Below are 14233 nucleotides of genomic sequence, written 5' to 3' on the forward strand. Positions count from 1 at the left end.
ATTTAATAACAGTTTTTCAATGTCCCACTGAGAAACAATGTTTTCAAAACATTACCATCACGATAATCTTAAACCTCCTTACAAGTAATTACTCCAACCTCAATATATTAAGGCTATTTACTTTGCGATTTACTTAACTCTTGTCCAAATTACAATTGGGCTAACTTCATCAAAACTTGGTTTAACATTGCGTTGCTTAATTACATTCCAGCTCACATGGATTCGTAGTTTAAATTTAACTAACCCGCAGCTTCGGCCGCGTGGTAAAGAGGAAAATATAGGGAGGCCCTGGAATTTATTTTTTATTCGCGTACTTCCCAAGGGATTATCGGAATAAAAACTCTCCTTTGTCCTTTCTCAGGTCACAAAATTTGCAACAAATTACATCCAAATAGGTTTCAGCAAATTAATCGTAAAGAAGAGACGGACAGACTGGGTTATTTTCGAAATTATAATAGTACCTAGATGATAGATGATAGATTTAATACGTGGTAACAAATCTAGTACGGATGGATGTTAAATCAACTTCAAATCGCATCAAAATGTCTTAGTTTCTAAAGTACCAATGCAGTCTTGAGCCGAAACGGACTCGATGAATTAGTTCTAAGTACGATCAGCAATAAGCCCCTTATTTCTTCCGATTTCTACCGTAATTAGTGCTCGTGATACGAACTGTTGGCGCCTTATTACTCTCTAAATATACGTAGATTATAAAAAAATCTAATCAAAATACGACAATATTTCAAAACGAAAAACTCCATAACACATGTTTGATTGCCATTTTATTGTCAAATACGATTTATTTAAGGAAATCAAAACATTTCGATCAGGGGATTCTTGCGATCACATAATATGTTTTTAAAATGTTTGTTTTTCACAAAAACATAGCAACAAGCATAGAAAGCCAAAAGACTTTATGGAGTTTTACCGATCCAAAAGATAATAAAAATATTATCATTACAAATATAATATAAATTACAACGATATGCGTCGTTTCTCTTTTTACAAATGTACATTTATCTAGATTGATGCACTGCAGTGCTTGAATCCGGAAGTCACAAATCAATTGTATATATAAAAGATGATATAAATTTGTATCGTTTTTAGTTTTAACAGAATTGCAATGTATTTCAATATTAAATTTTTTATATATTTCAAAAAAAGAAGTCGTATTAGTTACATTGGATATAGAATACTTAAAAATCTAATATAATAAATTAGATCCACTTTTATTCTATTCTTGCACTAGCTATCCACGCTGGATTTGTCCGTGGTACATATATAGCCTATAGCCTTCCTCAATAAATGGGCTATCTAATACTGAAATAATTTTTCAAATCGGACCAGTAGTTCCTGCGATTAGTGCGTTCAAATAAACAAACAAAAAGACTTTAATGAATGCTTGATCTTGCTATTTCAATTGTACATAATCTTCATATCTTGGTAGTCGTTTTTCACGCGCGTATCAAACAGTCGCATGTCGTGTCGTCGTGTCGTACCCGGCTCGTCCGATATATCGTAATCGTGAGTTGTGCAAGTACAACACCCAGTACACACACAGAACGGGCAGCAGGCTTTCACCGCGTCCCACGCTCCTGATGCAGAAATCCTATTAATATTATAAATGCGAAAGTTTGTAAGGATGTGTGTGCGTTTGTTTCTCTCACGCAAAAACTACTGAACCGATTGCAATGAAATTTAGTACGTAGACAGCTGGACAACTGGAATAACATACAGGCAACTTTTTATCCCGATATTCCTACGGGATACGGACTTTTGATAGAAAAACGTAAATCTCATCAGCTTGAAAACATTTAGTGACATAAAATTGAGTTACATAATCGATTTTTTTATATTTGAAACTAGCGCTTGAGTAACAAACACACACACATCCTTACAAACTTACACATACTAACTATTTTTATCCCGATATTCCTACGGGGTATAGACTTGCGCGGGTGAAACCGCGGAGCGCAGCTAGTTCAACATATAGGCAGAAAACGAAGACGGTAACATAACTTGAAAGTATTAAGATGATGAATAAGTGACACGGGAGTTCCATATCTCTAAAATACAAACATACAAGTGAAGCTAAAAAAACAGGCGTAAAACATGAACCAAACTCAGACACAGTCACGTGTGCACCTTCAGCTCCTCCACACTACTATATGACATCTAAATAAAGCAGCTGCATCGCAACCGCGCCATCATACCACGCATATCAGATTCGTTGAACTCAAAATGAATTTCCGAAGGGTAAGCTGCGTCCAGTCACCGATAAATTTTTTGAAATAATGTTTCGTATTGGTTGTGATGGTTCTTAATCATCTCAATAGATGGCGTGGGGTGCCCCTTAGGCACATGAAACCGAAAGAGTAGAAGAAATTCGATTACTGTGGCAGGATCACGGGTGGCCGAGAGGCTAGGCGTTGCTACGGTTAGGCAAGAAACGCAGGTTCGAATCCTGCCGCGTGATCAAATTTTTTCTATTCTTTCAAAAATTTCTCATTTATAAAGCATTTCAATGCTATAAAACTAAAAATTAAATCCAGTCACCGATATTTGAACTGGAATTACCTACAACTTGATATTCTCTGTTGCGGACAGTCTGCAAACTTTCACTTTGTAGTTTGTAGGATTCACTTTGGAAAAGTTCGGTCCACAGACCTGGCCGGGGCGCGGCGTTCGTTAAAATAAATGGAATAATTTAAATGCTATCGAAATTTGTATGTAATAAAATAAATGTCTGTTTAGATTTAAGCTCTAAAGTACGTGTTGTGTTAGGAATGCTATATGAGTAATAAGATAGTACATAAAACATATTTTAAATTATATGAAATAATGGTCAGAATAATTTCAATCCAAGATCTTTCTAGTTAATCGTCTCGTTGTTGCTGCAGATCTTTTATATACAACTAGTTGTTCGCCCCGGCTTCGTCCGTGGTACATATATCGAACCGAAGCCAGGACCCGTCGGTTCTACACTCGCGCACCAAGAAGACGGTCAAAAAATAATAATCTTTGTAACATATTAAGTAAAGCTTAAATGCAACGTGATTATAAATTAATAATTAATATTAAAAAAACTCATTCGTAATCCGTTATTCGTATCCATTAACGATCTCCAAAATCGTTGTAATTATTTGTATCCAAAGTAATTACCTAGTCTTTTAGCCAACTGGGCATACTTCAAGTAGGTGGTGGGAACCTGGTCATCTATGGGCGCCTGGCACACCCGCACCACGTCTGGAGGCTGGATGGACCCCTTCACCTTAACGGTCACTCGGCGGGTCCGAGCGAACAATGGACAAGGGCTGTTGGGGTATACTTTCTAGAAGAAATTTATACAATAAAATTTATGCAATCACGTTTATAGAATTGAATTTAGGCAATTGAGTTTTAGAAGTTAACTGTATTCAATTAAATTTAAACCATTCAATTTAAACATTTAAATTAATACAATTAAACTATATCCCGTTATACAAATATAAGTAAAAATAGTTGGTACAATTGATTTTTGTTCATTGGACGACGTAGGCTTTATTTTATACCAGCCACTATCAGGTTGACCCGTGTTAACCCGGAGTTTACTAAACCGATCACCGATCAAAATAATAAAAATATCAATAAATAAAGTAAAGTAATAAACATTAAAAAATATTGTATAAAAGATGTTTTTTTTATATGCCTTACATAATTAAAATTCTTTTTTTTATTAGTTTTACATCGATATTGTTTTGACATACTTACATAAATTCGCACTTTACTTTATAAGTTGTGTGCAATTCATTATTTAAAGAGATCAGTAAAGATCACCGATTTTTATCTTACAACGAAAACAATACAAGTTTAATTGAAATTCCAGAGCCAACTTGGTGAAACACAATTATGTCTTATTGGACAAGTCTCGAACAACACCGCAACTAGTCTCGTCAGATCGCATCTAAAAATGCGGTTCGATACAGTCAATAGCCGCTTACAACAGTCTAATCATCCATACGATCGTTAAAAGAGGACGTTTGACAGGTCATTCCTGGAGGGGGGGCGGGGGCGGTTAGAGGCGAGACGCGGGAAAAACGGGCCCGAGCTGCATTCGCCATATTGTTCGCAGCTCGGGACATATAGGGGCTGCCATGCGCCTGTTTTATTGTCTGTACGTTTGAAGTACATATAATTTATTGTAGTGGGATGGTTGAATATAGCTAAGACACTACAATATTCACATTCATAATACTACTAGTAGTACAAAGGAGGTAAGAAGTAATAAAACGGGGAAAGGAGTTAGGAAATAGGGATTACTGTAGGCCACCTCCTAAAGCACTCTTGCAGTGGCTTTCTGTCCAACAAAAGTTCCGCTGATGTGTTCTGAACTTCTCCCTTCCACTCCCTTCTTCGGCTCTTGCAAATTGGACGGCATCTTGTAAAGCACAAATTGATAAAAAAGGAAAAATGGAATTAATAATTTTTTCTACAAAAATAAACGTTCTTACAGACGGAGGTATCAATTCGAATTCTAAAATAACTAAGATACAATGTTTTCCTATAAAATAGAAAAATAATCTCGTCAATTGGTTGAAAACCCACAGAGTTATAGAGTAAGAAAACCGAAAATATATTTAAATCAGATCGGGCAGTCCAATTGCTTAAATTAATATACAAAAGTCTTATAGGAAACTAGCTTTACCCCGTGGTGTTATCCACGTATCACCTGATGTTATATTAATTAGTCTTCCTCAATAATGTGCTATCTAACACTGAAAGAATTTTTAAATCGGACCAGTACATCCTGAGATCAGCGTGTTCAACTAAACAAACAAACTCTTCAGCGTTATAATATTAGTATAGATATATGCTGAAATCCTAAATGATTCAGTGAAATACTTTTGACACGACTCTCCGTACAACACAGATAACAGACAGACGTGTCTTTCAATTATAGATGTATAAAAATGAAAGATGAGATGTAATGTATGTAATGAGATGTACTTTTTCTATTATTGGGTAATAAGGCTTGACCCCGATCCCGCCTGATGGTAATAATAATATAATAATTACTTGCATAAGTGGCTTGTGGTCTTTGAATCTGGCTCAATTTTTGGTAACTGAATCATTTTTCTGATTTATATTAAATGTGTGCAATAGAATTGTGTTGACTGCTAATTTTTGACTTGACGTATTTAATATAGATAACGAAATGTAACAGATATTACAATATGACAGTTTAATTAATATTAAATAAGACGATTCGTTCACCAGACTTCACATTCGCTTATAATTGAGTTTTCAATTGGGTTAGAGGTTGTAAAATTCATCAAAAAATATCTACTCAAAAAACAATGGCAAAAATGTTTACCAATAATTACAGTTTTTGATTCAAAATCACAAAAAAGTCGTAGCATTTAACCAACCACCTTGAAGTCTTTAGACACACTTTATGCCTTATGGATCATAATAATTATTAAAATAACTAAACTCCCTTCAAATTTTCAGAACAAGACTGCATTTTAATGTCACCACATGGGAGGCGCCAGCTGTCAAATAAAAAAAGAATGATTAATAGTGTATTTACACATTTAAAATTACCCAGTAAAAAGTATGAATTAATAAATGAAATGAATGAAAATTCTTTATTGCGTACAAAAACAAATAATATACAAGCGAACAAAAATCTTAAAACAAAGTAATAAGATCACAAACACAAAATATATAATATAATCGAATTGATAACCTCCTCTCGTTTTTGCAGTCGGTTGAACATCGTGGTTAAGCAGCGGTGGCACGATCCGCAATGGGATTTTTTGACCAATTCTTAGCAGTTGCTATTAATCTTATTCCTACACTTAGTGTCGCGAATTGTAATCAAAAAATTACCGCCTCCTTGGCACAGGGGTTAACGCGTGAGCGTAGAACCGAGGGGTCCTGGGTTCAATTCGCGGTGGGGACGCGAAAAAACAAGTCTCGGTCTGGCAGGACACAGAAGGCTGATCACCTACATGAACATCATCTGCCCCATATGCCCCAGTACGGGACACGGGACTTCACTTTTAGAGTCGCAAATTCGACTCGCACTTGACCACTCTAAGTTAGAGTATATATGCCGATTGAACCCAAACGGAGCCGCACCGCTATTTATCAAGCACACTTTCATACAAACTTTAATAACAATCACAACGAACACAAAGTTACGGCGCCATCTGTTCTAACATTAGTTTTAGTCCAGAAATTTCTAACACGCCTCGTCTGGCTTCCGCGCTAATTTGTACAACTCCTTTTTGTGCATTGATAGACAAACTTTATTATTGAAGAAAATGCGAAGCTGAGCATTTAGCAATATCTTACATGCTGCGTTTTAATTTCATGAAATTGAGATTGCCTTATTTTTGCTTACCCATTTTTATTTTCCTTTATTGTTAGGATTACCTGGTAGAGATCGTTACGTAGCGATAAGGCCGCCCTTTGCGAATTTAAGTTAAGATTTTTGTACGACTGCTTATTTTTTGATTTTTGACGTGACAACGTCTTAAATTAGGTTGCGGCTCGGAGTCACTCATGAAAAAGTGTAACGTCCGGTAACGTTACGATGAGTCACCGAACTATGATCGGTCCGCCGCGCGCGCAGCACTAGAGAATTAGGCGCATTGAATCGGCGCGTGCTTGTGTCTCTGTCTCTGTCTTTTTAGTAAACAAAATATATTTTCTATATTTAAAATTTGTGCAATTCTTATTTTCATTCAATTCCTTGTTCCTATTGTGCAATTTAATAATATTCATATCAATAAATATTCTACCGAGAAAAAGACGTTGTCACGTAAAATCTTCGCCCGTAAAACCGACTTTACAGGCAACCATTTTTTATATCAATAAAAAGTTTTCATCTTCATTGTTTTCACGAGATTTTTATCACTGAACCTTATTTTCACTCGCTTTAATAATAATATGGAAACTAAATAAGATTTCACATTTAGCTTTATAGCATTCAAATGCTTTATAAATGCGAAAGTTCAAAGAATAGAAAGGTACAGATTTAGACACAAAACCGAAAGAGTAGAAGTTATTGGCTGAAGCACGATCATGGGTGACAGAGAGGTTAGGCATTGCCACGGTTGGGTGAATGACGCGGGTTCGAATCCCGCCCCATGATAATTTTTTTTAAATAAATTTAATTGAAATATTTTCTTCATATAACAGATTAATAAAGATATAATACAATTAATAGGCAGAGAACTGAAAAAGTCTCATTTATTTCGAAATAAGTAATGAAAAAAGAGATGTATAGAATTTAACATAAATTACATTAATTATACAATCTATATAAAATGAACAAAGGAAATAATCAATTAAAAATCGAAATAGCGTGTAGAATTTAACATGATTTTAAATTACAATAATTATAAGTGCTATTTAAAATAAACAAATAAAATAAAAGACAATGAAACCTTAAATCAAAACAATTTCTTTGGCTTTTTGCAAAATATTAATGTTTGAGAGTGACCCGGCGGCTCTATGTATCTGTAAAACAAAAAAATGGTTGCCTGTAAAGTCGGTTTTACGGGCGAAGATTTTACGTGACAACGTCTTTTTCTCGGTAGAATATTTATTGATATGAATATTATTAAATTGCACAATAGGAACAAGGAATTGAATGAAAATAAGAATTGCACAAATTTTAACTATAGAAAATATATTTTGTTTATTAAAAAGACAGAGACAGAGACACAAGCACGCGCCGATTCAATGCGCCTAATTCTCTAGTGCTGCGCGCGCGGCGGACCGATCATAGTTCGGTGACTCATCGTAACGTTACCGGGCGTTACACTTTTTCATGAGTGACTCCGAGCCGCAACCTAATTTAAGACGTTGTCACGTCAAAATTTCAATTTCTTCAATTTATATTGAAACTTTATAGCATTCAAATGCTTTGTCAATGAAAAATTCTTAAGAAAAGAAGAAATTCGCTGACTGCGGCGGGATCACCGGTGGTCGGGAGGCTAGGCGATGCTACGGTTTGGCAAAAAGACCCAGGTTCAAATCCCACCTTGTGATAAATTTTTTTCTTTAGATATTTCTCAACTTCTTACATACATATATACATTATAAAGCATTTCAAATTATATTCTTACATACATTTAGATAGTCAATGTACTCACAATTTAGTCTTACTAGATCTTTCCTTTATTCCCTCCATCAATCCTTTCCTTATCCCTTATCTAATAAAGTTGGCAATACATTTGCTCAGGCACGAAGCCTCTGCGAATATTTATGGACGGTGCTGGTCGCTTACCATCAGGCGACTCACCAGCTCCTTTGCTGACACATAAAATATTATCAATCTATGAGAAAATCTATTAACTTTCTCCATCTTGTGTTTAAGAAGGTTTCTACTTAATATATAAAGTATGTCTACCACAATAAGTTCCGTATATATCTTTAACATTTTTTAGATTTCTTTAACATTACAACATCATCCGAATCGATGGAGCCGATTCAGTAGAAGTATTAACAAGTGTAATCAAAAAATGAACGCCTCCTTGGTACAGTGGTAAACGCGTGAGCGTAGAACCGAGAGGTCCTGGGTTCGATTCCAACTGAAGACAATAAAAAAATGTCTCGGTCTGGCAAGACACAGAAGGCTGATCACCTACTTGTCAATAAAGAAAATCGTTCAGTGAAACAGATGTATATCATCTGCCCCATACCCCGGTAGGGGATACGGGATTTCACTTTTTTAATCAAAAAATAACTTTGACATACTTAGGATGCTCCACGTCCCACATCTGAAGTTTCTCACACATCTTCTTTACAGTACCATCAGCTGACATCTTCCTATCTCGCCTCTTCACTTTTTTCAACCTTCCATCGCCTGCATCTAACACAGAAAAATTATTTAATTTCGCGACTGCGATGACAATTTATTGGAAGCAGCCCTGGTAGTCATAATAATATCAGATTACTGCGATTCAAAGTTCAATTGAAATCGGTTCAGACGTTTTGTTCAATGACTGGTACAAGTAGATAGATATAACAAGTTTACTAAGTAGTATAAACTATTTGAACATATTTGTCTTCAAAATCTGCCATTTATTAATTTAATTTAATCAATCTGAATAAATAATAATAGATCGACAACTCCTTATTCCTGTAACGCTTAATCCCATGGGGCTTTAGCTTAACCTATAACGTCACAAACAAACACATAAATTCAGTCGAAAAACATACCTCCAACGGAAGCAGTCTGGTAAAAAGAATGTATTTATAAGTAGCCCCTAACCTCCAGTAGTTTGTAGCTTGTTGCATCATCATTACGAAACCATACTTTTAACGAAATAGCCAGCCAGCTCGTAGCCACCAACGCAGCAATGCATTTTATGAAGGTACTCGCTACGAATTATGGCTATTACGCTACGCTGCACTCTACGAACCACTCGAGACGGCTACGGCGCCGTACAAAATGCTACGACGATGTTTTGAATTACGTTAACCCGTTTACTTTCAAAATTTCTTTGAAAATGTTTTGATTGATGAATGTTAATTAAATAGGAAATTATTTCTTGCTAAAGAAAAACATAGCCTCTTACGTCTTTATAAATCATCATAAAACGACGTTGAAAAATTATAATTAAAAATGTCTAAAATTGGGATACAGAAAAATATTTAAAAGGATTTAAGAGAGCGACGAGCGCCTAGAAAAAATTATATAACTCCATAAATAGATATATCAAGGCGCTATAATGCTCGGGGTTAAAGCAATATTATTCTGGAAAAGTTTGTGTGCGCACTGTGCGTGTAGGAGTCAGGAAATCCCGTTGCGAAACCGGCATGGGCGTTTATTTATTCCGTTTGTTATAAATAGATGGAAGATTTGTACGTTTGTATGGCGTATGGCTATACTAAAATATCTTTTCTATATAATCTTTGGCTTTGAATTATATTTGTGTGATTTCTATAAATTTCGAAATAACAATATCTGTTATATCATCATCATCACCATTCCATTAATGTTCCCACTGTTGGGACAAAGACCTTCTTTAAGGCCATAATTCACCACTCTGGCCAAGTGTTGGTTGCAGATGACATGTCGCCGAAATTTTGATTCTAGTATATGCTAAATTGAAATATAATGCATATTTCCAGCACGCTTGCCTGGTCTCGAACGCTGGACTTATCGATTTTAAGTCCGACGTCTTCATCGCTGAGCCACCACGCTTCATATTAATAATTAGTATATATTAGTATATTCAAGATACACTTTATCATTCGATGCTAATTTTGATCAAGTTTTTACAATCGAAACCTCATTAGTTTCGGTTTAATATATTCTAGTCAGTCACATCGATATCTTGCCGATAAATTTAGTTAATACTTTGATTGATTTACATTATAGGATACGATATCGTCAGTCGACTATCTATACCTATTACTGATTATAAATTAAAGCTTAAGAGTTTGTTTATTTAATGCAATAATTTACTTTTGTATATGTATGTATGTATAGATGGTCATGATCCCTTTGTGCTATAGGCTTGTACCACGCGCGGAGTCAGGGCAGATCGATAGTACTACAGTATAAAATGTTCAAATAAATTATTATAAACACTCCATATTTGAATGCAACTTAAAGTACATAGTACATATAAGCTTATTCTAACGATAAATTTCTTTATTCCGCTATAAATACTGAATACAAAAACCAATTTTATACTTATTTTCAAACTAGCTATTGCCCTCGGCTTTGCACGTATTAAGCTTGGAGTAGTTTAATAGACGTAATACATGTAAACCTTCCTCTTGGAATATTCTAAAAAAAAATCCTATCAAAATCCGTTGCGAAGGTTTAAAGATTTAAGCATACAGGGACATAGAGACGAAGAAAGCGACTTTGATTTAAACAATATAGTGATAACAACCAAATTGTTATCATTTTGGAATTGAAACACAATACATGCATATGTAAAAACATCCTCACCATTTACAGAAATCTGAATCAACACTACGACATTCAATCGGACACTTACACCCAACGATATCGCATCGCACGCAAACTTCGACCGCGAATTGAATACAAACTAATACCTGAAACATTACCCGTCTGCTGATCGACGTTTGGAACAGAATCCTCTTCAGAATACTCCAGGAGTCCCAAGGAACAATACGACTGCGGCAACTTTCCCTCGAACGCCCTGTCTATCAGTCCTGGACAATGGAATGGCTTAATTAAACTTCACCAATTTCTTATCTAACTTTCGTATTAAATGGCGCTTCATATAACTTCGCAACGTGAACTATCTGTGGGATATTTATTGTTCAATTCGACTTCATTAGTTAGATAGTCGTATTCTTTTCAACCGATTTAAAGAAAAAAGATAAGGTTCTTTTCGACGTTTCGAACACTTAAAAGTGTAACACACTGTAAAGTTTTCGAAACGTCGAGTTAATAATATAATAAATAAATCGCATTTAAAATCCGTTAAAAAGTTTTTAATTTCTAAATGTATAATACTCGCGTAAAATCAAACACAAGAAAATACTAGATAAGGTTCTTAATTTGATTGTATTTTTGCTTTGAGTGCAGAGTCACCAGCGTTAAAATAAAAACAGAGGCAAAATCTGTTCACCAAGTATAAATTTTGAGGTAATAAACAAACAGTCAAAGAGATAGCTTTAAAATGAAGATTCAAAATCAGTTCACCAATTAGAAAATTCTGAGGTAATTAACACAAGCAGTCAAAGAGATCGAGGACATCCTGCTGCTTTTTTAAAATTCAATTAAAAATTATCCTTAGCACATGTGGATCGCTTACAAGTTAATAAATATCTACCTTCATATAACTTTTTCATTCAAACACTTACCTTTTCCCTCCACTAGCTCAAGCATGGACACCGCTGTTTTTTCTTTAACTAACACGTTTTCAGGTGAAGTAGATTTTATCGGCACGCCGGTGCTTGATGGGGATGTAATGTCATCGTAAACATTAAAGTCCTGGAAAAGCAGTTGTATAGTTATAGTTGGTCAGAACTTTGTATGGAGTAAGTATTTTATCGCTAAGTTTTAGTATTCATACTGACTCTAAGAAATAACTAATCGATGTAGCAAGTATGTATATAATAATACACGAGAAATCAAACAACGGACGACCAGTTGTGATACTCAAGCCTTACCCGATTAGAAAGAAGGAGAGGTAACGTTTTTCGAATGTTTGCATGCATGTTTATTTATTTGGCATGTCCTAGAGTTTATCTAACGAATGATAGTAATAAAAAATCAGTTCCAAAAACCTAAAAATTCTTAAATTGTTGAAACTGGGGTTATTATTTTTATAATAATGAATAGTAAAGTAATACGACTATTTCTAAAACGCAGATGCGGGAGAGCTGTAGAGATCTACATCTTACTAGCTGGAGGAGCCTGATGGGGAGCATCCACCCCGCCCGAGGAAATTTCAAGAGATAATATTGTCTTTTCAAATGCATTGCGACCTCATAATAAAGGATAAAGAAAGGATTAGACTAATGTGTATTAAAGATTAAAAATTAATGAGGAAACTAATACGGGCCTCCAACCATGTTTGATGTGGGATTGTACATATATTCCATACACTTTAAAATACTCACAGGCACGGCATCCAAAGCTTCAAGTTCCGAATTACGTGTGACAAAATCCCAAAACGTTACACACTTCTTCTGCACCAGATCATTGTCTTCGTCAAGGGGTGTGAAGTCAATGATAATACGTTGGGATAACAAAGGCTCCCCACAGTCTATGTCACACGGTTCTTTGGAATCGTGGGTTGTATTCGAACTACTTACTTCAGTGGGGCTAGACGCAAATCTACCGGTCATTATAGAGTCATTCATATTTATAGGTATAGCAAATTTCACGTGAGCAAAAAAAAGATCTACTATATTATATGCATAAAAGGGCTTTAATATATTTTATATTAATGACGTACGCTGACGTATTCAGTGTTGAAAATAAAAGAATCAAGACAATGTCATGTCACGTCACGCCACGTCATAACGTAATAAACCAATTCACAAATTCACAGTACGACGAACTATATTGATGATAATACATATGTAACTGAAAATTAATTTCTCTTAAAATAACAATAACATTTCCAGTACGATTTTAAAAAATTTAAAGTGACGTCTATGATTATGAATAAATTAATAAAATAGAGATGGAAGCTTGTATCCATACAATGTGTTTTTATCGCTCGGACATCAACTAGTGATATCATATATAGCTAGTGTAGCTATAACCAGTGGAAACTAAAAATATTTTCATCCGGAAGACGATGCCTGTTTATCATTCAAATTATTAATACCATTTATTTATATCGTTAATGTGATGCAGACAGGGTAAAAAAACAATAAAAATTACTATGGTACCAATCTGTCATTTTAGTTATTAATATTAGTCAAATATTTATCCCGACTATAAATATCTCACACTCTATCTGTGTGATCAAAAGAAGAAGAAAGAAGGGAAGTAAGAAAAAGTTAATATTTCAAAACAAATGCGTTCATTCGTGAATATATAAAACGGAATCTAAACTCTAAATCTAAACGTTTTACTTCAGAAAAGCTCCGCTTAAACGTAACATATAATCTTTCACATAAAAGATGGCAACATACGTGAATTACATAACAGAGTCTGCATCGAAGCTAACGCTACTTTCAATGGACGAGAACGTTCCTCACAATTTTCAAAACGAATTAAATGAAATAAAAGAAAGCAGTATATTTAAGTCTAAAACCTTCGCTTCTAAGAGCAATGTGTTAGAACTAAATGCAGGTGAAGGGACACATAAAAGCTTGATAGAAAATGACACAACGAACACAAATATATCAGAAAAACACAGTGGGGAAACAGACTTCTCAGAAAAAAATAGTGTCGAAACACATTTCTCAGAAAAACAGTGTAACAGTGTTGAAAGAAATTTCTCAGAAAGAGAAGCCGAAGGGATGCGATCACATCGTGTTTTAATAGACTTCACACCAAATAGCAAGGATGATGTTTCGCAGGAAAAGTGTCTCGACTTTTGGAAGTTTGTTAATAACAACACTGAATTGGATGAATATTTTAAGAAATTTCAAGAGCCGATCATCTAATTCTAAGGTTTTATTACTAAATACTAACTTTATATCATAGTTGAATGTATATGCAGATACTAGAAAAAAATACACGGCAGAAACATAATTAAGCCAAAGTTTATTGTAAAATAATTTTGGA

General features: G+C 34.7%; 2 protein-coding genes across 2 annotated transcripts; both read right to left on the bottom strand.

Annotated features, from left to right (window-relative positions):
• Positions 1–1416: 1416 nt before the first annotated feature.
• LOC119832414 lies at positions 1417–5111 on the bottom strand. The gene is made up of 4 exons (XM_038356086.1): positions 5056–5111; positions 4300–4417; positions 3163–3331; positions 1417–1595 (listed from the first exon to the last, which is right to left on the bottom strand). Exons 1-4 carry the CDS (start codon positions 5109–5111, stop codon positions 1417–1419), a joined length of 522 nt encoding a protein of 173 aa, XP_038212014.1.
• A 356-nt stretch (positions 5112–5467) lies between these two features.
• On the bottom strand, positions 5468–12837 carry LOC119832415. The gene is made up of 5 exons (XM_038356087.1): positions 12610–12837; positions 11848–11977; positions 11071–11190; positions 8752–8866; positions 5468–5531 (listed from the first exon to the last, which is right to left on the bottom strand). Exons 1-5 carry the CDS (start codon positions 12835–12837, stop codon positions 5468–5470), a joined length of 657 nt encoding a protein of 218 aa, XP_038212015.1.
• Between the last annotated feature and the right edge of the window lie 1396 nt (positions 12838–14233).

The sequence above is a fragment of the Zerene cesonia genome, chromosome 15 (genome assembly GCF_012273895.1).
Source record: "Zerene cesonia ecotype Mississippi chromosome 15, Zerene_cesonia_1.1, whole genome shotgun sequence".
Taxonomy (NCBI): Eukaryota; Metazoa; Arthropoda; class Insecta; order Lepidoptera; family Pieridae; genus Zerene; species Zerene cesonia.

Excerpts from the sequence above, each read along its gene's own strand:
- LOC119832414 (XM_038356086.1), bottom strand. The coding sequence starts at position 5,111 with ATGATTCAGTTACCAAAAATTGAGCCAGATTCAAAGACCACAAGCCAC. Across the intron at positions 4,418-5,055 it reads ACCACAAGCCACTTATGCAA|ATGCCGTCCAATTTGCAAGA; the intron begins GTAATTATTATA and ends GTGCTTTACAAG. Across the intron at positions 3,332-4,299 it reads GCTTTAGGAGGTGGCCTACA|AAAGTATACCCCAACAGCCC; the intron begins GTAATCCCTATT and ends AATTTCTTCTAG.
- LOC119832415 (XM_038356087.1), bottom strand. The coding sequence starts at position 12,837 with ATGACCGGTAGATTTGCGTCTAGCCCCACTGAAGTAAGTAGTTCGAAT. Across the intron at positions 11,191-11,847 it reads TGAGCTAGTGGAGGGAAAAG|GACTGATAGACAGGGCGTTC; the intron begins GTAAGTGTTTGA and ends TCCATTGTCCAG. Across the intron at positions 8,867-11,070 it reads GCAGACGGGTAATGTTTCAG|ATGCAGGCGATGGAAGGTTG; the intron begins GTATTAGTTTGT and ends TTTCTGTGTTAG.